The sequence below is a fragment of the Rhinatrema bivittatum genome, chromosome 15, assembly GCF_901001135.1.
Source record: "Rhinatrema bivittatum chromosome 15, aRhiBiv1.1, whole genome shotgun sequence".
In the NCBI taxonomy this organism is placed as follows: domain Eukaryota; kingdom Metazoa; phylum Chordata; class Amphibia; order Gymnophiona; family Rhinatrematidae; genus Rhinatrema; species Rhinatrema bivittatum.
Window position 1 is genome coordinate 79,736,507 of NC_042629.1, and position 26,738 is coordinate 79,763,244.

Consider the following 26,738-nt stretch of genomic DNA (forward strand, 5'->3'; position numbering starts at 1 on the left):
GTTGCCTTCACCTCTTCGGTATTTCTCTGTCTCCAGTAGATGGTGCAGACATGTGGACTGGCGCTGCTGCTACTAGTATGCCACTAGTATGTCCAGACTCCTACTGTTCTCCCTTACCCCTCAGGAACTGACACAAAGAGGGGAATATACAGAGCTTTGTCAAGCAAGCTTTTAATTAAAAACAGAATTCTGTACAAAAATGACAGCAATACTTGATCTAATCCTTCTCCAACAAGTAGCTGTATTGTAGAAGTGTATTTTTATTTGCATCTCCTTGAAGTTGGTTTCCAGATATCATCTTTTTGGCCAGTTGTGCTTAAAGCCCCTGCAAGTACAAGAGAACAACAGAATGGAAAAGGCTGAAGGAAGGCAGAAGCTTACATATTCTCCTTAGTTATTCAGAAACAGCAGACATGGAAGTGCTTAGCTCATCAGAATCTGCTGTTCAGGGAAGGACACCAGGAGGTGACAGCGTCTAGAGCAGAGCTTTCCAAACTTTTCATGTTGGTGACACACTTTTTAGACAAACATAATTTCACGACACGGTAATTCAGTCTACTAGTAAACCAGAGGTTAAAGGTTAAACAAACGAAACATATTTCGACAATTTATGTATGTTTCCTTAAATATATACATAAATACATTGTTTCATGACACTACCTCTCTCATGAAAACCTTAAATTTATATTAAAAATATATATTCCAAGATTCATGTTATTGTTATAATTTATGAGAAACAATAATAAAACAAATTGTCTGTCCCCCACACACTCATCTCTCTCCTCCCCCCAGCACATGTCTGACCCCCACACACTCATATCTCTCCCCCTCAAGCACATGTCTGTCCCCCCAGCACATTTGCCCCCCACTCACTCATCTCTCCCCCCCCAGCACATGTCTGGCCCCCACACTCATGTACCTCGTCTTTTTGATTGTTGCCAGTTAAGTGCTTCACTCCCTTCCGTGATCACCAGACACTGCTGCTTGCAGTCAGTACTCCTCATGGCCAGGCCTCATCGGCAGCAGCAGCCAATGCAAGGATGGCTGGGCTCGTTCCACCCACCAAGCCCCCCCAAAAAAACGCGATTGACAGCAAAAATCACCCAATAATAAGCAACCCATAAACTGGAAAAAAAAAAGTGAATCTCTAGAAAAAAAAAGCCCAAACTCGCATCAGAGTTGACCGGGCTTGCGCGACACACCTGCACACTGCAGGCGACACACTAACGTGTCCCGACACACAGTTTGGAAAGCTCTGGTCTAGAGGAAAGCATTCAGGTTCAACTGCTTTTAAAGAGAGAACCGGTCCTACTCCCTGATAAGGCATTCTCTGATTCAGAGTGAGGAGGAATCTATCCTTACCTTTTTGATTTTCCAGGCAGAAATGACATGCTCTTATTCCCAGCTGAAGGGTGCAGTTTTTTGGCAGAAGAGATTTTCTGCAGAAGGAAAGGACTATGAATAAATACATTCTGCCCACTTATTAATCCTATCAGAGAGATTAAACTATGCTGAAAGTCTAGGTTACAAATTTCAGGTCTAGTGTCTGTGACTAGCAATTTACACACTGCTTTCCTATATGTGCCCATTTACTCTGGGGTGTACCTGTGGTCAAGCTAAGAAGAGAGGGTTTTGTTTTTGTGGAGGGAAACTGATCATACACACTGATGGAAGTCACCCACTCAGCAACCTGCTGACAGAGTTTCAACAATCCCTTCTCCCATGGTCATAAGGTCCTCTGTGGGCCTGTGATGAAGTAAGAGGTCTCTAGTATCTTGTGTCTTTATTTGGGGGGGGCATTTTTAATTCGTGGAACATTAATGAAAGTTACTTACCCCAAGAACAGATATTTTGCCTTAGCAGAGATGCTGCTTACCTTGTTCGTGGGAGTTTGCTGACTAGGATCAAATTGGGACTGCTGTTTGGCCTTACTGCCCCCTGAGAGAGAAAAAGACGACAGGGTCAGCAGTGCCTGGATCTTACACTACAGCATTCCCAACAGCAAGAGAAGAGGCTGGCTTGGGCCCAATCCAACAAGAATTAAAGCCATAATTTAAGCAAAAACTAAAAGAAGAATTTCACATCATAAATGGCATCCTTGGACTCACTGTATCATAACAAAGCAAAAGGAAAACCCCAAATTGTGCCCAGCTTGCCAACTTCTTCCTTAGTAAAATAATAGAAATTCAAAGAGCAGCGGCTTAGAACAGGCAAGGGAGAAAACCCCAAACCACCTACCTCCAGGCCACAAAGGAACAAGACCCAATAAACCTCAGCCCCAAAAAGAAAAAAGCCAACACAACAGAAAATGCGCCATCTGCAATAGCCAGGTATTTCCTTAATTTTAAGGGTTATCACACCCAAACTGAGGCAGATACCTCCACCTTTGAACGTTCCAACAGAGTAGGTCAGGAAATTATCAAGCAGCCCATGGGTAATGGAGGAAGCCCCACCTGTCTCCTTAACATCCTGCCAGAGAGAATATCAGTCCACTTAGCTCTAACATGGACACTACCCAGACCCGAAGGCAACCACCATCAAACCTATACTCAATCCCTCAGCATGCTCCAGCTACTGCCCAAAATTTATCAGAACTGTGGTATCTAGAAAACAGACACTGCCCTGACCAACCTATATCAGAACAGTTCTTTCACTCACAGATGATGTGACTACGGATGCATCCGGGGATCAGGACACGATTTACCTTAGTCTAGTCTAATTGCTGTATTATACATGCTCAATTTACCAAAAATGGTGTGGAACAGAGTATTCTAACCTAGTCCAAATCCTTTCTGATCAACGTATATCACCACCACCTGGAACATGGTATCTTCCTAAGCTTGATCCTCAAGGCTCCACCATCCTGTTTAATGTTTACCTGCATTTCTTAGCCAACTTACGGGCCGATACAGTACAGTGCGCTCTGATGGAGCACACCGTTAGCCGGCATTTGGACGCGCGTTTTGGATGCGCTAGCTTTACCCCTTATTCAGTAAGGGGTAATAGCGCGTCCAACCCTTTGAACCTAATAGGGCCCGCAACATGCAAATGCATGTTGATGGCCCTATTAGGTATTCCTGCGCGATTCAGAAATCAAAATGTGCAGCTAAGCCGCACATTTTGCTTTCAGAAATTATTTTCTCCGGGAACCAGGAAAGTGCACAGAAAAGCAGTAAAAACTGCTTTTCTGTGCACCCTCCGACTTAATATCATGGCGATATTAAGTCGGAGGTCTCAAAAGTTTAAAAAAAAATAAATTAAAAAAAAAAATTTAAATGGGCCCGCGGCTGGCGGGTCAAAAACCGGAAGCTCAATTTTGCCGGCGTCCGGTTTCCGAACCCATGGCTGTCAGCATGCTCGAGAACAGACGCCGGCAAAATTGAATGTCGGCTGTCAAACTCGCTGACAGCCGCCAAAAAACAGCCGCTAGGTATGTGGTAGTGTCCCTAGCGCCTCTTTTTACCGCCGGCCCTAATTTTAATAAATTAAAATACTGAATCGCGCGCACAGGAGAGCGGGCGCTCGCCTGCTCTCCCACATTTTTACTGTATCGGCCCGATTATCAAGTGGTTTGGATTCCAAGTACATGTGGATAATGTCCAGATACTTCTGCCATAACAGCACTGCTAAATCAGTACCTCAAGACAGTGGCAAACTGGGTGATTACAAAAAGATATCAACTAAACAAAAGAGAGAGAAATGCTGTGGGTGAGAAATATACCACCTTATTCTGCACAGCAGTACCCTATTCTGGACTCTTCCCTCATAGCAATTACTCAGAAAGCCTTTTGGTGTCTTCACATGGTAAAACATTTGATTTATATTCCACCTGTTAGATTCTTCCTACAATCAATCGAATTCACAAGTCATGCAAGCAGTAGCCATCTCACATTTAGAGCACTAACATCATCTAGATGAGGTTACTTTTAAAGACTATCACCAGGCAATACAAAATGCTGCTGGGAGTCTCCTCTACTGTTCCTACTACACTGGCTCCCCATTCCTCTATGAATTAAATTCAAAATCCTCTTACTTTCAAAGCAAAGAAAGGCAGCAGCCCCTCTTATCTAACAAAGGATAATAATTTCATCCAAAACCTATGCTCATTCCAAAAACAACGGATCACCCCACCCCTCAAGATTCTCAGACAAAAACAGGATCAAGAACCTTCAAGGGTGTGGAGCCTGACAGACAGCCCGCTCCTCTCTGCCCCATACAAACACACTTGCAAGCCATTAATAAATATATGGCTGTCGCAACTGAAAACCCGGAGCCACGCTAAACAAAACATGCGAGATAGCACATAACAGATCACAGCCCAGCAGACATAAGACAATGAACGTCCCCCCATTCATCTAAGAGCTTTAAATATCATGAACTTTACATATGTGCCTAAATTCAACTTCTACCATACACTGCTGCTGTCATAAACCTAATGTGTCCGCTCTGTAAGGAGCATGAGGACTGTCTATAGTCTTTAACTGGATCAAACATATGTTCCTTCTCTGTTACAGGACTATGATGTATTCCGCAATTCTCTTTGTAATAATGTTACACACCTTCCTTCAATCATTTATCATCTACTTTGGAGTGGCTACCCAGTCACAAAAGGTGGAATAGAAAACCAAAGTAAGATTAAAATATATTGCACTCGTACTTGCTCCCTGCTTTTGTGATATCTAGGGTACAACACTGTCTATATTATAACCTCCTCTTTAAAAAGTGAAGTATATTCATATAATTACCATGGCCTGCTAATACTGCAGTGTATCTATATTATTCGATTGCACTACATCCATGTTGTACAACGTTTGAAAGAAAACTACCCCATCCATACCAGCAAGCTTTCTGAAGTCAGATTTGCTGTAGTCAAAAGGCGTAAACTGTTTTGGTGCCGTCTGCTTTTCTGGCTGTTGCAGGGAGGGTTTGCTCCGCTTCTTCCCCAGTTTTTGAATTTCTGCTCCGGGCTTGCTAGTCATTTGCTCCCTAGCAGACTCCTCCTGTAAGGGTGCAAGATTTTGCTGACTGTTACAAAGATGTCATCTGAACGCTGACACAAACACAGACACCTGCAGCAACTTCTCAGCATACAGCATGGACACACAAACCACAAAACAGAGCAAGGACTAGCGTGATTCCTAACAAGATACAGAAAGATTTTAACTTATGAAGAATTTAAAATATTTACCAGGACAGATAGGAACAAAAAAAACATAAGCCATGTGAAATCATGGCATCCCTATCCAATCTCACCAGCAGTGCCAGGACACACAATTTCCTGCTATGAATGGGTGCTGGCACTGGTAGTGTCATAGTGCAGTTAGTGTAGCTGGGTTCAAAAAAGGTTTGGATAAGTTCTTGGAGGAGAAGTCCATTACCTGCTATTAATCAAGTTTACTTAGGGAATAGCCACTGCTATTAATTGCATCAGTAGCATGGGATCTTCTTAGTGTTTGGGTAATTGCCAGGTTCTTATGCCCTGGATTGGCCCCTGTTGGAAACAGGATGCTGGGCTCGATGGACCCTTGGTCTGACCCAGCATGGCAATTTCTTATGTTCTTAAGCCATTTATTGGGGTAAGCGGGGCATCTGAAAACTGCCCATCCTTTACGCTGCCATAGCACACGCTTTCAGCTGCATTAGGGGGGCACTGTTCCTAAGGGAGAACATTTTCAAGCCTATGCATATTCATTTTCATGGGAAAAGTATCCACAGAAAAAGCAGGTGCAATGATCATAGGTATTTTGAGCCTACAACAATAATAAAACAGGAAAGATTGTCCTCCTGCCTGAGAATTCCCAGGCTAAATGTTACTACATGCAAACAAAAAATATAGCTTTGAAAAACTGATTCCTGTTTGTACCCTGGATCAGTCCAGACAAGTGGGTTTTTCATCCCTACCAGAAGATGGAGGCAGAGAACAAAACATTGAGGCATTGCTACAAGGCAGAGTGCGCCACCTGCAGTCCCTCAGTATTTCTGTCTCCAGCAGATGGTAGAGGTGCCACCTGCAGTCCCTCAGTATTTCTCTGTCTCCAGCAGATGGTAGAGGTACAGACCTGCAGTCCCTCAGTATTTCTCTGTCTCCAGCAGATGGTAGAGGTGCAAACCTGCAGTCCCTCAGTATTTCTCTGTCTCCAGCAGATGGTAGAGGTGCAGACCTGCAGTCCCTCAGTATTTCTCTGTCTCCAGCAGATGGTAGAGGTGCAAACCTGCAGTCCCTCAGTATTTCTCTGTCTCCAGCAGATGGTAAAGGTGCAAACCTGCAGTCTGGAGTTTCAAAAAACCAAAAAGAGGAAGTATTCAGCTCCCTGAGGTGTTAGGTTCCTTCATGGGCCATCCTCGGGTACAGCAGGGGGTTGGAGGTCCCTGGTTAAGCTCAGCCTTTATTTGGGGGGGGGGGGGGGTGAAAGCAGGAGTCCGGGTTTCCTCATCCCCTATGGGTCCCTGGTACCTTCAGTGCTCGGCCTCCTTCAGAAGCAGGGAAGTATTTAAGTTTTCTTTCCTTCCCTGGCCATGTCTTTGTTTTTTGTTAAGTTTTGTTGGGGAAAAAAAAAATTCAACAGAGCAGGCCTGAGGTAGTCTGAGCAGTTGGAGTTTCTCTGCCAGGAAGCAGAGTGTCGCCCAGGAGTAGGTTTCGGCACCAGACACGTCGGGGGTTATTTTTAGACCCAATTGTGTAGGCATGCCACCTCCCGCGCAGTGTTAATGTTTGGGGTGGGAGGGGGGCATTGATTTGGCTGTGTTTTGCCACAAATGTGTCTCTGGGGTGGCCGGGACCTCCGCAGGAGCACGAGGTCGGCTGGGCTGGCTCCGGAGGCCTCTGGGGGGAGAGGGTTGGTGGAGACAGCAGCCATTATCTCTGCACCTGCTGGGAACCAGGCTGCTGTTTCAGAACCTCAGGTCTCCCCTCCCACGCTGTTTCCCGTGGAACAGGACCCTACTGAGGGCAGGGGAAGGGAACAGGCACGGGGGATGCGGACCTGGTCCCTTCTGATCCGGAAGCCTTTTTCAGCATATTTTTGTCCTGCTGCTCCATAAGGCCTACTTGGCTAGGAAGGAAGTGGAGACTAAGAGGCCTTTACCCAGGAAGTCCCGGGCGGCCAAGAAACCTAGGTAGGCAGAGTACAGAGGGAACATGCAGTCCTTGGGTCTCAAGAGGTCCGTGGTGAAAGAAGAAAACACGTCTGAGGAGATGGATGATCCGGATCAGATTCAGTGAGGACCAGTGGATCCTGGCAGGGGCCCTGTGAACACTTTGGTGGATCTGCTGCAAGATCTGCACTGGGATCCTGTTACTGCACTGGGGGGATCCAATCCAGGACCCAGACGAGGTACCGATCGCAATGGATGGCGACAATCCTCAGGTGGGCCGTCTGTTCAGTAGGGTTGAGTTGGGTCCGCTAATTGTGGGAGGGGAATCCTGGGGCTCCGAAATGGCAGCCTGCACTTCGGCATGTGCTATCAAAATGGCCGCCAGCCCCTCTGACACCCCTCCCCGGGGCCTCAGAAGCTGACCCAGCTGTCTGCACTTTGTCTCTGCTCTCTGGGGTTCTCACCGAGGTCCCATCCCCCCCTCCCCCAACCTACAATCGCGGCAAAACGAAGCCACATCGAGGCAAGAAATTCGGCCCCCTTCCTCCTGTCTGCCTTTTGGCAGACAAAAAAAATAACTTACCTGCTCCTCAGTGCTTCACTACTCTGTTTTTTGAAAGAAACAGGGCCAGAACAAAAAAAGACAAGGGGGAAAATCACTATTCCCCACTCCTAGAGGCTACTGAAGAACCAGGCACACCGAGGAAGTGAAGGGCCCAGAGGGGAGAGGGAAGCAGGGCCCCTGGCTATCTACCCCCTCCTTCCCCCCCAGCCAAAAAAAGGGCAGTCATGACAGGAATTGCCAACCACCCACTCAATCTGCTCTACCTGAGGGATGGCCCACAAAGGAACCTGATACCTTGGAAGCTGAATCCTCTTTTCTTCCTTTTTTTTTTTTTTTTTTTTTTAAAAACACCTCCAGACTGCAGGTCTGCACCTCTACCATCTGCTGGAGACAGAGAAATACTGAGGGACTGCAGGTGGTGGCTCGGTTATGTAGCAGGGCCTCAAAGTTTTGTTCTCTGCCTCCATCTGCTGGTAGGGATGAATAAACCCACTCGTCTGGACTTTCCACTTTGAAGAGATCATGTGATCTGTCATGAAGCAAGCACCATATAAGCTAAGTTCCCCCGATGCAGATTTCTGAAATGCCAGCTTTTGTGAACAAATATATAGCCAGGTTTTTTAAATTCTTTATAAGAGTGCAGAAGCTGTAATGATTTTCACCTGCTGAAACTCTAGCTGTTGTGGTCCATTCCCAAGCTATACCAGCCAAGGATTGGAAAAGGAGCCAGCACTGGTAGTTGGGGAGTGTAAAAGAATAAAAACAAACATTCTGCATAGATCTCATAGAACCAGGGACAGTATTTTTGTACCTATCAGCTTTGACCAAGGAAATCACAAAACACCTGGAGATCAGGTGAAATAACCTTTTGTACAGTAATGAGCCACGTGCTCATCGGAAGTCAATGCCTGGATGTCACCACATCAGCTGAAGATCCTCTCCTCCAAAATCTCTCACTAAAATAGCATCAGGTCTTCCTCTGCTTTGTGCCTGCTGAGGATATTCCACTGACATCTTCACCTTTTCCCAGAAATTCTTAAGGTAACTTTGACTTCTTAGCCCTGGCTTATTTTTAGTCATGGGTCACCAAAAATTTCTTGTTTAATCTAAAATCTAGTTCCAGTGATTTAAGAGGAGTCTGGACCTGAATATAGAACGTGTATATTTACAGCAGAGAATGTAGAGAAAAGTGTGTACAAGAGGAATCTGAAGAAGCTGGCATTTGCAAGATGGACTTACCGCAGCTTGACGACGAATGGTGGGGACAGAGTCTGCTGCTGCCCTCTGCCTCTCCTGGGCTTGCTTACAACCAACTGAAACAAGCATAAAGATAGGCAACATATGAACAAATGAGGTTTTTGGTGGTTACTGCCGCTCCAGATAGCTTTACTATGCAGTAAGATTAACATCAGACAAGCCAGTGATGCGTACATATGGAGACAGAATGTGCGCCAGCTGGTGCTGTCTACACATGGCGTTTGCATAATTTTCAAACTTGTTTGGCAGCACAGTACACATCAACGGGAAGCAAACTAATGCAGAGATTCAGCCACACATTTGATGTAGAAATTATTTACCTGATAATTTCATTTTCCTTAGTGTAGACAGATGGACTCAGGACCAGTGGGTTATATGCTCCCCTGCCAGCAGATGGAGACAGATTGCAAAGCTGACATCACAATATATATACCTCTGCAGTGACCTCAGCTCTCCAGTATTCTCTTCAAAAGCCACTGGGGATATAGTAGTGAAAAGACTTGACTAAAAATATCATTAAAAACAGATAGCTTACTGTACTCAACCAACCATAAACACTGAAATTCAGAAAGAATATAGGTACCCTAATCTAGGGACTGGATGAACACTTACCTGTGATCTCTTGGATTCAAGGCCCACTCCACGGGAGGAACCGTGGCGCAGTTCTTGGGCAGCCAAGGGCAGGATGCTGTTTACGGGCCTGTACATCCAGGTAATAGAACCTGGAGAAGGTGGGCAAGGAGGACCACATCGCCACTTGGCAGATATCAATGAGAAACAGCAGTCTAACTTCCACCCATGAGACTGCCTGAGCCCTAGTGGAATGAGCTCTCATCTGAGAAGGTAATGGCTTTCCAGCCTCCACATAGGTTCCCATGACCACCTCCTTAATCCAGCGAGCTATGGTAGCCCATGAAGCTGGTTTTCCCTGCTTCCTTCCAACGTGACGGACAAACAGGATGTCAGTCTTTCTGACCATTTTTGAAACTTCCAGATACCGAACTAAAAATCTCTTGACATCCAAATGACAGAGGAGACTATTCCTCTGTTTCTTTAGTTTATCTAGGGATGGCAATGAAACTCAGACTACTTTTGGCAAGAAGGAAGGGACAGTTCATAGCTGTAACACCCTGGACTCTTCCGGAGGAACAGCTCCCAGCACGACAACGCCTGCAGTTCAGAGATGTGACGTGCCGAGCATATAGCCACCAGAAACACCATCTTTAAGGTCAATAAGCGCAAGGAAAGACTTCACAGGAGCTGAAATGAAGGACCTGTCAAGCATTCCAGTACTAAATTGAGATTCCACAAGGGGACCGGTAACTGTAAGGGAGGTTGAAGGTGCTTCACTCTATTCAGAAAATGGGATACGTCAGGATGGGCCAACAGGGAGGCCCCATTCATCTTACCCCTGAAACAGGAGAGAGCCACTACCTGTACCTTCAAGGAGTTAAGGGCCAAACCTTTATTCAAACAGTCCTGCAAAAATTCCACAAGTGGGACGGAGACTGCCTGAGGGTTGACACTGCGTTCCTTGTACCAGGTCTCAAATACCCTCCAGACCTGCATGTATGCTAGTGACGTGGAGAACTTCCGAGCACGGAGTAAGATGACAATTATCGCTGCAGAATATCCTCATTTCATCATGCCAGCCCTCTCAAGGGCCAGACCCCGTAAGAAAGAATCGAGTCGGATCCTCATGAGGGACTGGTCCCTGATGTAACAGGTCCCTGTGCGGTGGGAGGCACAGGAGATTCTCCACCAGGAGTCTCCGCATGTTTGCATACAAAGGACGCCTGGGCCAATCTGGTGCTACCAGTAGGATTAGTCCCCTGTGGTGTTTGATTCTGCAAATGACCTTGCCCAGCATGGGCCATGGAGGGAAGGCGTATAGCAACCCATCTTCTGGCCAGATCTGGACAAGCGCGTCAATTCCACGGAACCACAGATCTCTTCTGCGACTGAAAAATCGAGGAACCTTTGCATTGCGAGATGCGGCCAGCAGGTCGATGGACAGGAGGCCGCAGCGATCTAGTATCAGTTGAAACGCTTTGGGCCGACAACCCCCACTCTCCTGGATCCAGGCTCTCTCTGCTTAAGAAGTCTGCTTTGACACGGTCTTTTCCTGTGATGTGGGAGGCAGAGATCATCTATAGTTGTACTTCCGCCCACTCCAGCAGGAGTATCATCTCCTGTGACACTTGTTGGCTCTTGGTTGATGTAAGGTACCGTCTTTGCGTTGTACGACATCACGCGGACCGCCTGGCCCTGTTGTCTGTGGCCGAACCAGCAAAACGCCAATCTGACTGCTTGGGAATCCAGGCAATTGATGTTCCAGAAGAACTCTTCTTCTATCCATCGTCCCTGGGCCGTCAGTTCCTGACAGTGAGCTCCCCAGCCCCAGAGATTCGCATCTGTCGTGAGAACCAGCCAGTCTGGGAAGGACAGGGACTCACCTCTGTTCGGATGAGCTTCCTATAACCACAACTGGAGGTGACAGCAGACTCCCATTGGTAGGTGGAGACAAACTGAAGAGTCATAAGACTGTGGGTTCCAACATGGTAGCAGAGAGCGTTGAAAAGGACGCATGCATGACTCACTCATGGCACTACTTCCAGGGTTGCTGCCTTCAACCCGAGAACTTGGAGATAGCTCCACACCGTCGGGTGTACTATGTTCACCAACTGTCACACCTGGTACATCAACTTCTGTATCCGTGTGGATGGAAGAAAGACTACCCCGCCTGGTGTCGAACTGGGCTCCCAGATACTCCAAGGACTGTGAAGGCTTGAGGCTGCTCTTGGCCAGGTTTACTACCCAACCGAGTTCCTGTAACAGGGAGATCACCCTGTTGGTTACCAGGAGGCTCTCTTCCATGGATTTGGCCTGAATCAGCCAATCATTCAAGTATGGGTGCACCAGGATCCCTTCTTTTCTTAATGCTGCCGCCACAACCACCATGATCTTAGAGAAGATTCTGGGGGTGGTGGCTAGGGCAAAGGGTAGCTCTTAAAACTGACTACGATGACCCAGGTACCGCAAAACGTAGGAAACTGTGTTCCTACCAGATTGGATTATTTATTTATTTTTATATACAGATATTCGTGTAGGTAGGTCTCAGATAGAACCAGGGAGGTTATGACCATTATCACAGAGCATAAGGTCTCCATGGGAAAATGAGTTACTCGCAAGTGACTGTTGATGCTCTTGAGCTCCAGGATGGGGCGAAAGGACCTTCGCTTCTTGGGTACAACAAAATAAATGGAACACCACCTTGTATTTTCCTGGGACATAGGTACTGGGACCACAGACCTCATCCTGATGAGTCTTAGAAGTATAATCTTCACAGCCTACTTCTTGTGCTGGGAGTGGCGAGGAGACATCATGAACATGTCCCGAGGAGTGCTATGGAATTCCAGTGCATACCATTCTAGAATGATTTCCAGTACTCATTTGTCTGAGGTGATCTTGACCCACTGTTGGTAAGAGAGATAGGCGACCTATCTCCTTGTTCCGAAAGTGGGGCGGTAAAATTTCATTGTGGGTTTTGGGATGAGCCCGAACCCTAACCTGCCTTTCTCCTGGGCTGTCAGGCATGAATGGACCGGGACCTCCCAAGGGGTCGAGACCTCTGAAAAGATGAATTTCTTTAGGGGCGAGAACGCTGTAGCTGCTTCCTCTTATCTTCCAGTAACTGGGGAACTGGAGACTCGCCCAATTAATGGCCAGCTTTTCCAACTCGTTCCTGAATAGGAGTGATCCTTTAATGGGCATCTTTGTAAGATTAGCTTTGGAGATTGCATCAGCTGACCAGTTCTGCAGCCATAGCTATCTGGCCACCACCGAGGCCACTCCTCTGGCCGAAGAATGGACTAAATCAGAGCTTGCGTCTTCTAAAAAGGTGGCAGTGGGTTCCATAGCCACTCTAGAATTCACTCGAGTCATTCACCCACTGAGAGAGAAGTAAACATGAATGAGCCACCAGAGTGCAACAAGAAGCAATCTGTAAGGTCATTGCTACTGCGACAAAGGCTTGTTTAAATATACATTCAATCCATCTATCGTGTGCATCCACTTTAGGGAAACACAAACATTCTCTTACAGCCGGGTCGAGAGCTTCCAATGCTTGGCCCCCTTTAAAACCTGCTTCTGGGGCATCCCATTCCAGATCAACTCACTCCTGGATGGTGATCCTGTAGCAAGGACCTGCTCTCCAGGTGATGTATTGTCCTCTCGCACCGAGGACAAGTCTCCCAGGACTACTGCCCAGGAGGGAAGGGTTAGGCCTGCCATCATAGTTGGCGATTCAATTATTAGAAATGTAGATAGCAGGGTGGCTGGTGGACGTGAGGACCGCCTGGTAACTTGCCTGCCTGGTGCGAAGGTGGCAGACCTCACGCGCCACCTAGATAGGATTATAGACAGTGTTGGGGAGGAGCCGGCTGTCGTGGTACATGTGGGCACCAACGACATAGGAAAGTGTGGGAGAGAGGTTCTGGAAGCCAAATTTAGGATATTAGGTAGGAAGCTAAAATCCAGAACCTCCAGGGTGGCATTCTCTGAAATGCTTCCTGTTCCACGTGCAGGACCCCAGAGGCAGGCAGAGCTCCAGAGTTTCAATGCGTGGATGAGACGATGGTGTAGGGAAGAGGGATTCAGCTTTGTAAGGAACTGGGGAAACTTTTGGGGAAAGGGGAGACTTTTTCGAAAGGATGGGCTCCACCTTAACCAGAGTGGAACCAAGCTGCTGGCACTAACTTTCAAAAAGGAGATAGAGCAGCTTTTAAACTAGAACAAAGGGGAAAGCCGACAGTCACTCAGCAGTGCATGGTTCGGAGAAATGTATCCTTGAAGGATACTAATGAAACAGGAGAGTTAGGGCATCCCAACAGAGAGGTTCCATTAAAAGCAAATATAGTCCATATGCCTATATGTAAAAAATCACCAAAACTAATGATTTCCGAATTATCCCAAACAACTGAAAAGCAGGTTGTTAAAACAAACAAAAAACACACTTTGAAATGTCTATATGCCAATGCCAGAAGTCTAAGAAGTAAGATGGGAGAGTTAGAGTGTATAGCAGCAAATGATGAGATTGACATAATTGGCATCACAGAAACTTGGTGGAAGGAGGATAACCAATGGGACAGTGCTATATCAGGGTACAAATTATATCGCAATGATAGGGAGGATCAACTTGGTGGGGGTGTGGCACTTTATGTCCGGGAGGGTATAGAGTCCAACAGGCTAAAGATCATACAAGAGACTAAATGCTCAGTAGAATCTATATGGGTAGAAATCCCATGTGTGTTGGGTAAGAGTATAGTGATAGGAGTATACTACCGTCCACCTGGACAAAATGGTCAGACAGATGATGAAATGCTAAGAGAAATCAGGGAAGCAAACCAATTTGGCAGTGCAATAATAATGGGAGATTTCAATTACCCCAATATTGACTGGGTAAATGTAACATCAGGACTTGCTAGAGATATAAAGTTCCTGGATGTAATAAATGATTGTTTCATGGAGCAATTGGTTCAGGAACCAACAAGAGAGGGAGCTATTTTAGATTTAATTCTTAGTGGAACACAGGATTTGGTGAGAGAGGTAACGGTGGTGGGGCCACTTGGCAACAGTGATCATAACATGATCAAATTTAAACTAATAACTGGTAGGGGGACAATAAGTAAATCTGCAGCTCTAACACTAAACTTTCAAAAGGGAAACTTTGATAAAATGAGGAAAATAGTCAGAAAAAAACTGAAAGGTGCAGCTGCAAAGGTTAAAAGTGTTCAACAGGCTTGGACATTGTTTAAAAATACAATCCTAGAGGCGCAGTCCATATGTATTCCACGCATTAAGAAAGGTGGAAGGAAGGCAAAACGATTACCGTCATGGTTAAAAGGTGAGGTGAAAGAGGCTATTTTAGCCAAAAAATCATCCTTCAAAATTGGAAGAAAGATCCATCTGAAGAAAATAGGATAAAACATAAGCATTGTCAAGTTAAGTGTAAAACATTGATAAAACAAGCGAAGAGAGAATTTGAAATGAAGTTGGCCATAGAGGCAAAAACTCATAATAAAAACTTTTTTAAATATATCCAAAGCAAGAAACCTGTGAGGGAGTCGGTTGGACCATTAGATGACCGAGGGGTTAAAGGGGCTCTTAGGGAAGATAAGGCCATTGCAGAAAGACTAAATGAATTCTTTGCTTCCGTGTTTACTAGTGAGGATGTTGGGGAGATACCAGTTCCGGAGTTGGTTTTCAGGGGTGATGAGTCAGACGAACTGAACGAAATCACTGTCAACCTGGAAGATGTAGTAGGCCAGATTGACAAACTAAAGAGTAGCAAGTCACCTGGACCGGATGGTATGCATCCCAGGGTACTAAAGGAACTCAAAAATGAAATTTCTGACCTATTAGTTAAAATTTGTAACCTATCATTAAAATCATCCATTGTACCTGAAGACTGGAGGGTGGCCAATGTAACCCCAATATTTAAAAAAGGCTCCAGGGGTGATCCGGGTAACTATAGACCAGTGAGCCTAACTTCAGTGCCGGGAAAAATAGTGGAAACTATCCTCAAGATCAAAATTGTAGAGCATATAGAAAGACATGATTTAATGGGACACAGTCAACATGGATTTACCCAAGGGAAGTCTTGCCTAACAAACCTGCTTCATTTTTTTGAAGGGGTTAATAAACATGTGGATAAAGGTGAACCGGTAGATGTAGTGTATTTGGATTTTCAGAAGGCGTTTGACAAAGTCCCTCATGAGAGGCTTCTACGAAAACTAAAAAGTCATGGGATAGGAGGCGATGTCCTTTCGTGGATTACAAACTGGTTAAAAGACAGGAAACAGAGAGTAGGACTAAATGGTCAATTTTCTCAGTGGAAAAGGGTAAACAGTGGAGTGCCTCAGGGATCTGTACTTGGACCGGTGCTTTTCAATATATATCAATGATCTGGAAAGGAATACGATGAGTGACGTTATCAAATTTGCAGATGATACAAAATTATTCAGAGTAGTTAAATCACAAGCAGACTGTGATACATTACAGGAGGACCTTGCAAGACTGGAAGATTGGGCATCCAAATGGCAGATGAAATTTAATGTGGACAAGTGCAAGGTGTTGCATATAGGGAAAAATAACCCTAGCTGTAGTTACACGATGTTAGGTTCCATATTAGGAGCTACCACCCAAGAAAGAGATCTAGGCGTCATAGTAGATAATACATTGAAATTGTCAGCTCAGTGTGCTGCAGCAGTCAAAAAAGCAAATAAAATGTTAGGAATTATTAGGAAGGGAATGGTTAATAAAACGGAAAATGTCATAATGCCTCTATATCGCTCCATGGTGAGACCACACCTTGAATACTGTGTACAATTCTGGTCGCCGTATCTCAAAAAAGATATAGTTGCAATGGAGAAGGTACAGAGAAGGGCAACCAAAATGATAAAGGGGATGGAACAGCTCCCCTATGAGGAAAGGCTGAAGAGGTTAGGGCTGTTCAGCTTGGAGAAGAGACGGCTGAGGGGGGATATCATAGAGGTCTTTAAGATCATGAGAGGTCTTGAACGAGTAGATGTGACTCGGTTATTTACACTTTCGAATAATAGAAGGACTAGGGGGCATTCCATGAAGTTAGCAAGTAGCACATTTAAGACTAATCGGAGAAAATTCTTTTTCACTCAACGCACAATAAATCTCTGGAATTTGTTGCCAGAGGATGTGGTTAGTGCAGTTAGTGTAGCTGGGTTCAAAAAAGGTTTGGATAAGTTCTTGGAAGAGAAGTCCATTAACTGCTATTAATCAAGTTTACTTAGGGAATAGTCACTGCTATTAATTGCATCAGTAGCATGGGATCTTCTAGGTGTTTGGGTAATTGCCAGGTTCTTGTGGCCTGGTTTGGCCTCTGTTGGAAACAGGATGCTGGGCTTGATGGACCCTTGGTCTGACCCAGCATGGCAATTTCTTATGTTCTTATGTTACTGGAAAGTAGCAAGAAGCTTTCTGCAGAGAGATCAGAATGGGATTCTTCTTTGATTCAGTCATAGAATATGCCCTAGGAACTCCTAGTGTCTTCAGGGACTGGGAAAATCAGGGCTGGCAACTCGTCTCTACGAAAGAACTGTAACATGGTCCGATACGGTTCTAGTCCAGGGGAAATTTCCCCATCTTCCAAGGAATCTGGGTCCTCCTCTTCGGCCGTGCCTTCTGGGTCCCTGCCAGGGATACCCTTGGTAAGACTAGGCATGCCTCAGGGTCTGCTGGTAGGAATGGGAGAGGGAGGGGTCACCGGCTGAGGTTCCATCCGGACAGGGGCCAGAGAGGCAGCAGACTGCACCTGTACGAAAGCTTGTAGCCCCTGGAAAAACTCCACCCAAGAGAAGGCAGCCAGATCCATGCTTAGTCCAGGAGTTACTGGGGTGGGCCCAGCTGAATTTCTCTCTCCCACAGATGACCCAGTCAAGGGTATACTCAGGTTTGGCATACTGCCAGTTAAGGCTGTGACCAACCCATCATCTGAATGGGATGAGCCTAGCTTAGCAAAATCCGAGGTGGCCAGTTCTCCTTGAGCTTCCTCATAGTGCTGACATTAGCTGGAGTCCAGGTCAGGCTGTGAAGCCCTAATATGACAAGCAATGCAGATAGCCAGGCGCTTAGAAACATAGAAATGACGGCAGAAGAAGACCAAACGGCCCATCCAGTCTGCCCAGCAAGTTTTCACACTTTTTTTTTCTCATACTTATGTTACTCTTGGCCCTTATTAATAACTTTTTGGTTCTAGTTACCTTCCACCCCCACCATTGCTGTAGAGAGCAGTGCTGGAGCTGCATCTAAGTGAAGTATCTAGCTTAATTGGTTAGGGGTAGTAACTGCTGCAATAAGCAAGCTACTCCCACGCTTGTTTACCCAGCCTGTGCCATTCAGTCCTTGTTGGTTGCTGTCTGAATATAAATCCTCTTTATTCCCCCCTGCCGTTGAAGCAGTGAGTTGCGCTGGATATGTATTCCAAGTGAAGTATCAGGCTTAATTGATTCGGGGTAGTAACCGCTGCAACAAGCAAGCTACACCCATAATTATTTGTTTACCCAGACTATGTAATTCAGTCCTTATTGGTTGTTGCCCGAATGTAAATCCTCTTTCCCCCTGCCGTTGAAGCAGAGAGCTATGCTGGATATGCATTGAAAGTGAAGTATCAGACTTATTTGGTTTGGAGTAGTAACCGCTGCAACAAAAGCAAGCCACTCCTCGGTTTTTTGTGAATGCATATCTTTTTTTACCACATTTCCTCTTGCCGTTAAAGCATAGAGCAATGCTGGAGTCGCATTGACAGTGAGAATGTTTATTGAATATGGGTATTAATCTCCAGGTAGTAGCTGTCATTCCCGCAAGCTACCCCCATGCCTCTTCTCTTCATTCACATCTCCTAGACTTTATGGATACGGTCTCCAGAACTGAGCACAGTACTCCAGGTGAGGCCTCACCAAGGACCTGTACAAGGAGATAATCACTTCCCTTTTCTTACTCGATATTCCTCTCTCTATGCAGCCCAGCATTCTTCTGGCTTTAGCTATCGCCTTGTCACATTGTTTCGCAGACTTCAGATCGTTAGACACTATCACCCCAAGGTCTCTCTCATGCTCCGTGCACAGCAGCCCTCCCCCACCATCGAATACAGTTCATTTGGATTTCCACACCCCATGTGCATGACTCTGCACTTCTTGGCATTGAATCTCAGCTGCCATATCTTCGACCACTCTTGCAGCTTCCTTAAATCCCATCTCATTCTCTCCACTCCTTCCAGCGTGTCCACTCTGTTGCAGATCTTAGTGTCATACGCAAAAAGACAAACCTTACCTTCTATCCCGTCCGCAATGTTGCTCACAAAGATATGAACAGGACCGGTCCCAACACCGATCCTTGCGGCACTCCGCTTAACACCGCTCTCACTTCAGAGTAAGTTCCATTTACCATCACACATGGTCTTCTGTCCGTCAACCAGTTTGCAATCCAGGCCACCACCTTGGCACTCACTCCTAAGCTTCTCTCTTTATTCACCAGCCTCCTGTGTGGGACCGTATCAAAAGCTTTGCTAAAATCCAAGTAGCTCTTCCTTGATCCAATTCCTGCTGCTCCTCACCAATTCCTGCTGCTGCTGTGCATTCAATCGGCTTGTGCTTAAAATTTTATGTGCACAACAGTCTGTGCGCCCAACCTTCCTGTATCGCTCGCTTTCGAAGTTGTGCGCGCAGGGACACGCCCAAGTTATGCACACAGAGTGTACAGAATTGACGCAATGTGCGCAATGACGTCCTATGGAGGGCAATATGGTACGCACAAGAAATGCGTGCAAGATGGCACCACCATGGCCTACCACGCGATGGGCCAACCAAGCCTACAGCGGGACCTAGCCCACTGGGGGATGCTCAGTCTGCTCGGAAGCCCAATTCCCCTTACCCCAATGGGAGTGGAAACGACATCAGTATGGCGCGCCGAGCACGGAGACCCGGGGGAGACCTACCGAAGCTTCCTCTAATCGTCTCTGAATCAAAATTATATCTTTTTTTTTTAAACTTACTTGGGCTCAGCGCTTATCAGCTGAGCACAGAGAGTCTCCGGCTGCGGGGGAGAGGGCTTTGACCGTCACCGCCCATCTCTGTTACCTGCACCCACTGCCTTAGCAGCAAAGCTCATGCCGGGAACTGCTACTGGACTAAGGCGCACTTCTGAGGGATCTCGGAAATCGCCTCAGGAAATCTGAACTGGGGGAGGGACCTTTAGGAATCACTTCAGGAGAGCAGGGCTCTCCAATTTAAAATGTAGAATTAATTTCTCCTTTCAGAAAGTACAACCCCTGTAGGGAGAGGTAAGGCCACCATCTGCTGGAGACTGAGAATATTGAATGGCTGAGGTCACTGCAGGGGTGTATGTACTGTGATACCAGCTTTGCAACTTGACACCATCTCCGTCTGCTGGCAGGGGAGCATAGACCTATTGGTCTTGAGTCCATCTGACTACACGCTAGGAAAACAGGAATCTTTGTGTGGGAAGGATTAGTGTTAGGTGGGATACATCAAACTTCAATCCAGTTCTGCTGATGTGGTCAGAGCTTAATGATTCTTCACTTTGGTTATGGTGAGCAATTCTTAAGTCTCCACAGAGCGTCTTCCCAGACTAAAGAGAAGTCAGTACAAAATGCACTCACCTGTGTCTTTTGTCTCTTCCTTTTCCTTCTCTTTTTTCTGCAGCTGTGCCTGACTCAGCAACTTCCACTGATTACTGATCTAAGTAATTTGAAACACAGAAACATGATGGCAGAAAATGACCATACGGCCTACCTAGTCTGCCCATCACACAAACTATAAAATAACACCAGTTCTGTCTTTACGATGGACACAGGGTAATTGTTGCCTTTATTATTGGGCATGACCATAGCACATAGTCCAATATGGTTGAAGACCTAACCCTGGGTGCGATTCCCTCACTAATGCTCCGGTTACATAGAGAACCGGGCACAGCAGAAAGGCCTCGTTCATATGTGAGGGGGATCAGGAAGCTGTATCACTTGTCCATGTTTGACAGTCACCTTCCTTTCAATCATAAATAAAATAGGAGAGATGTGATTAGGCCATGGCCCTATGCAATGGATGTACTGATATGATGCCTAAAACTTCTTACTTTTGGTTCTCTGCTTCATTCTATAAAATCTGGACAGAAAATAACTGTCAATGGATTTATATTTATATGCAGCTAATTACAAAAAAATGCCTCAGCATCTTATAGCAGTAAGAATACATAATACAATCATAAAATACCATCACAATACAAAACATCCTTGAAAAAGGAAAATTGGTTCTTACCTGCTAATTTTCATTCCTGTAATACCACAGATCAGTCCAGACCAATGGGCTTTGCATCCCTATCAGCAGATGGAGGCAGAGAACAAAACTTTGATACACTGCTACATAACCAAGCCGCCACCTGCAGTCCCTCAGTATTGACCTGTACCCAAGTCAAGATTAAACTGAACACTCTTCAAATGGGCGAAAGGAATCAAAAGGTTGGAAACCCCCAACCGAAACTTTGCGTGTCCGCAATGAAACCAAGACAAGAACTGAAAAACACTGCATATCCTGCCCAACAAAAATACTCTTTTTTTTTTTTTTTTAACATGGCAGGAAAAATCTAGTCTTTCGGAGTCAAATGGGTGGGCCTCTGGACATCTGTGATATTACAGGAATGAAAATTAGCAGGTAAGAACCAATTTTCCTTTCCTGAACATACCCAGATCAGTCCAGACCAGTGGGATGCACCCAAGCACCTCTAAACTGGGCGGGAACCCAAAAAAACCCGCACACAGAACACTCTCAACGGATGACTCGGCTTACGCCCTCATATCTCAGGCTTGAACAATGCCCCCTCACTTTTAAAAAAAGACTTAAAACTTGGCTGTTCTCTCAAGCCTACGATTGAGCACTATTCTCAAATCGCTCCTCCAGGTCTATGCCATATAATACCTCTTGCTCGACATCTAAACAATTAATTTTCCAATCCCTCCAATCTATTTTGCAGATACCTTATTCATAATTGATTTTAATCGCCTGTATATAACATTTCTATTATTACTGTTGTTTTTAATGTTATTTGTTATTAGTATTTATTCAATTTTCTCCAAGTTCATGTTCCTGTTCCATGTAAGACACACATGTTAAGTCACCCCAATGTTATATGTAAACCGAAATGATTAGCAACATTGTTGCTAGAACTTCGGTATATAAAAAATGTTAAATAAATAAATAAAATATCTAACAGATAATGTCTGGTGAAAACATGAATCGAGGACCACACTGCAGCCCTACAAATCTCCTGCAGCGACAGAAGCTGACACTCAACCCAGGTTGCGGCCTGCGCCCTTGACAAATGTGCGCTCAAACCTATAGGGATCTGGCGCCCTTTACAAATCTACGCCGAACAAATCGCCTCCTTAAGCCAACAAGAGATGGTAGCCTTAGAGACTTTGTCCCCCTTCTTTAATCCACCGTATAAGACAAAGAGATGATTGGAACAGCGAAAAGCATTCGTGACTTCTAAATAGGATAAAGATCAGCCGCACATCCAAAAAATGCAACTCTCTATCCTGAGCGGAATCTCTCAACCTCTCCAGAAACCCCAGTAGCTCCACCATCTGATTGACATGGAAGGAAGACACCACTTTCGGCACAAAGGAAGGCAGTTTGCAACGACACTCTGTTGCTATAAATCCGCAAAAACAGGTGTCCTCAAGAAGCTCTGAAATCCTCCTAGCAGAACAAATAGCCACCAAAAACACCGCCTTCAGGGTTGCTTTCCGCAAAGATTCAAACAGGGCTCCACACAGGACGTGGAGAACCAGGTTTAGACTCAAATCCGGACAAGTTTTATGCACTGGATGTCGTAAATGCTTTATCCCCTTGATGAACCTGATAGCGGCAAGAGTTCGCCCATGACCCTTGCCCTTTAGCGTTCTCAAGGTTGCCACCTGTACACGAAGCAAATTGTATGCTAAACTCTTGGACAAACCGTGCTGCAAAAAATCTAAAATATGAGAGATATCCACCTCCAGGGGATCCAACTGACGCTGAAGACACCACCCCTCAAAAACCTTCCAGACCCTAAAATACACCATGGACATAGCAGTCTTCTAGCCTGCAGAAGCATGGAAATGATTTGTTCAGAGTAACCCTTCAAACGCAGCCTCCACCTCTCAAAAGTCAGGCCACGAGACAAAAGCGATCCTCCCAATCCGATAATATGGGCCCCTGACGCAGCAACCCTGTAAGATGGGTTAGCCTGAGGGGACTTTCTTCCGTGAGCTGCACCAGATCTGCGAACCACAGTCAGCGAGGCCACTCTGGCACCACCAGCACTACACTCCCGGGATGCGTTTCTAGGCGCCTGAGGACCCAACTGGTGAGGGGCCACGGGGGAAGCACAAAGGAGGATTCCTGTTGGCCAAGGGCACACCAGAGCATTGAGACCCACAAAACCGGGCTCCTTTCGTCGACTGAAAAATATTTCAGTCTTTTGAGTTGGCTCGCGTCGCCATCAAATCCAACTGGGGGCACGCCCCACCTGGCGCAGATGTAATTCCACGCCTTGGGGGACAACTCCCACTCCCCTGAATCCAGCTGTTGTCTGAGGAAATCTGCAGGAAAATTAGTTCTTACCCGTTAATTTTCCTTCCTGTAGTACCACGGATCAGTCCAGACCGTGGGGTTGAGCCTCCTTTCCAGCAGGTGGAGACAGAGAAAAACTGAACGGGTGTCCTATATGAGGACAGAGCCTACCCTGCAGCCCTTCAGTATAACCATTGTCAAAGCAGAAAACAACAAAACAAGAATAGGATCAAGCAAGTAACCAAAAAGCTCAATTGAGCATCTCCAGAACAATGTAAAAAACATGGTATGACTAACCGCTCTTGCATATACTTGGTGCTTGAACAACCAAGGCTTCCGGTGCAACTGCCCAGTGTTCTTGCAAAAAATGAAGTATCAAGGTTAGCGAATCTGCAATAACAAGCTTCGCGAGGACAGTAAGAAAAAGACAAACAGGGAAGGGCATCTGGACTGATCCGTGGTACTACAGGAACGAAAATTAACAGGTTAAGAACTAATTTTCCTTTCCCTGTACGTACCTGGATCAGTCCAGACCATGGGATGTACCAAAGCTTCCCTATCCCGGGTGGGACCAAGACAGTCCCGCTCGAAGCACTTGCCGCCCAAAAGAACCAAAAACCGGTGCTTGCACATCCAGATGATAGTGGCGAGCAAAAGTATGCAGAGATGTCCATGTGGCGGCCCTGCAAATCTCTTTCGGAGAAACCGATTGACTCTCCACCCAGGAAGTGGCTTGAGAACGCAGCGAATGAGCCTTTAGGCCCTCCGGAACTGCCCGACCTTGGCAAAGATAGGCCGAGGAAATCGCCTCCTTCAACCACCACGCAATAGTGGTCTTAGAAGCCGGTTTTCCCCGATTGGGACCACTCCAGAGGACAAAAGGGTGGTCCGAGACCCAAAAGTCATTGGTGACCTGGAGATACCAGAGTAGAACTCATTTGACATCAAGTTTACGAAGATCGCCTCCAGCGGTACCTGCAATCTCCTGTGGGGAGAACGCTGGAAGCTCCACCGGCTGGTTGACAAGGAAGGTGGAGTCAACCTTCGGCAAGAAAGAAGGCACCGTCTTGAGAGAAACACCTGAATCGGAGAAACGCAAAAAAGGTTCCCGACAGGACAATGCTTGGATCTCGGAAACCCGCCGAGCGGAAGAGACAGAAACAAGAAAAACTGTTTTGAGGGAGAGGTTCGAACAGGGCAGCACAGAGGGCCCGGAGGACCAGATTAAGACTCCACGACGGGCAAGTAATGCGAGCGGGCGGACACAGGTGCTTGACTCCCTTCAGGAACCGAACCACGTCCGGGTGGCCCGCTAGGGGATGACCCTCGACCCGACCAAGGAGAGAGCAGAGAGCGGAAACTTGCACGCGCAAGGAACTGAAGGAAAGGCCCTTGGAGAGACCCTTCTGTAGAAAAGAAAGAACCAACGAGACCGGTGCAGAGCGTGCTGAGACACCTGACTCCTCACAGTCTCAAAGACCTTCCAAACGCACATGTATGCTAAAGAAGTCGACAGCTTCCGGGCTTGCAGCAAAGTGGAGATAGCCTCCTCCTTATAGCCCTTATGTCTCAGGCATCTCCGTTCAAAAGCCTCTGCCGAAATAGACGAGGAAGATGGCCTAGCCCAAGGGGTCCGTCCGTCGCCAGGTTGACTAGATCCGTGGAAGCATGGTCTGCGAGGCCATTCGGGTGCTACCAGAACCACAGGCCCTCATTGTAGTTCTATTCTTCTGAGAACTTTTCCCACCAGAGGCCACGGAGGGAACACTTACAGAAGGACGTCCGTGGGCCAAGGGAGAGCCAGAGCATCCACGCCCTCCGAGCCGTGCTCCCTCCAGCGGCTGAAGAATCAATTGGCCTTGGCATTGCGCAAGGTCGCCATGAGGTCCAGGTGAGGGGACCCCACCTGTCGATGATCCGATCCATGGCTTCTTCCGAGAGTTCCCACTCTCCCGGATCGAGCGATTGACGACTGAGAAAATCAGCCTGAACATTCTCCTTGCCCGCGATGTGGGAGGCCGCCAGGCAATCCAGATGTCGTTCCGCCCAATCGAAGAGACTGCTGGCTTCTAGGGCCACCAGGCGACTGCGAGTGCCCCCCTGACAGTTGATGTAAGTCATGGTGGTGGAATTGTTGGAAAGAACCCTTACAGCTTTGCCGCGTATTAGGGGCAGAAACTCCTGCAGAGCCAGACGCACCGCCCGGGCCTCCAACCGATTGATGTGCCAGCGAGTCTGAACTGGCGACCAGATCTCCTGAGTGGACTGGGACAGGTAGACCGCACCCCAGCCCGAGAGACTGGCGTCCATGGTTACTAACATCCACTCTGGGGATTGGAGGGGTATTCCCTGGAGAAGATGAGGAAGCGAGAGCCACCACTGCAAGACGGCGACAGTAGAGTCTAAAAGAGGGAGGACTATGTGAAACTGTTCCGACACCGGCTGCCAACGGAATAGTAAAGCTTTCTGTAACTGTCGCATATGAGCAAAAGCCCAGGGAACTAGGTCGATGGTGGAAGCCATGGAACCTAAGACCTGCAGGTAGTCCCAGGCCGTTGGAAGAGGCAGCGAGAGCAGATTCCGAACCTGGTCGATCAACTTCAGGGCCCGCGCACGAGGCAAGAATACCTTGCCTACTCGAGTATAAGAACATAAGAACATAAGAAAATGCCATACTGGGTCAGACCAAGGGTCCATCAAGCCCAGCATCCTGTTTCCAACAGTGGCCAATCCAGGCCATAAGAACCTGGCAAGTACCCAAAAACTAAGTCCATTCCATGCAAGTGGGCTCCCAGGAACTCTAACATCTGGGAGGGTTGAAGCTTGCTCTTGGAAAAATTTACTATCCAACCGAGAGACGCAAGGAGAGTTAATACCCGATCCACCGCCTGTCTGCTAAGATTCTCCGACTTGCCCTTACAAGCCAGTCGTCCAGATAGGGGTGGACTAGGACTCCTTCCCGGCGAAGGGCCGCCACCGCCACCACCACCATGACCTTGGTGAAGGTGCGTGGTGCTGTCGCGAGGCCGAAAGGCAACGCCTGAAACTGGAAATCCTGGTTGAGGATGTGGAAGCGAAGATACTTCTGGTAATCGCGGTGAATCGGAATATGGAAGTATGCCTCTGTCAAATTGAGCAAGGTGAGGAACTCTGAGTGAACCGCCGCGATGACCACTCGCAAGGTTTCCATGCGAAAATGTGGGATCTTGAGGGCCCGGTTGACCCTCTTGAGGTCTAAGATCGGCTGAAAAGCCCTGTCCTTCTTGGGAACCACGAAGTAAATAGAATACTGGCCTGCGCCAAGCTCCTCTTTCGGAACCGGGACAACTGCGCCCAGGTTCAGTAGTCTGACGAGGGTTTGCTCTACCGCCTCCCGCTTGAGACAACCTCATGGGGAGAATACGAAGAGATCCAGTAGGTCGCGAACAAATTCGAAAGTGTAACCGTCTTGGACAATGTCGAGGACCCACTGGTCCGACGTAATTTTGACCCACTTCTCGAAGAACAGGGAGAGGCGATCGCCCAGAAAGGGGACTGAGGAATAGGTCGACTGAACTTCATTGTGTTGCAGGCTTTGGGGTGGGGCGCTGAGACTGGCCCTCGCGAAAGGAGCGACGCCCACGAAAGGGCTGAGACCAAGATTGACACCGAGAAGA

At 46.9% G+C, this 26,738-nt stretch overlaps 1 protein-coding gene across 1 annotated transcript in view; it reads right to left on the reverse strand.

The window, feature by feature from the left end:
- Positions 1–147: 147 nt before the first annotated feature.
- EXOSC10 (exosome component 10) overlaps positions 148–26,738 on the reverse strand; it is a 154,729-nt gene continuing 128,138 nt past the window's right edge. The window contains exons 20-25 of the mRNA XM_029579128.1: positions 20,133–20,211; positions 8,900–8,973; positions 4,838–5,000; positions 1,877–1,938; positions 1,363–1,439; positions 148–325 (exon numbers count right to left, since the gene is read on the reverse strand). Coding sequence (XP_029434988.1) covers positions 295–325; positions 1,363–1,439; positions 1,877–1,938; positions 4,838–5,000; positions 8,900–8,973; positions 20,133–20,211 — 486 coding nt within the window. The 3' untranslated portion in view covers positions 148–294. The remainder of the gene's footprint in view (positions 326–1,362; positions 1,440–1,876; positions 1,939–4,837; positions 5,001–8,899; positions 8,974–20,132; positions 20,212–26,738) is intronic.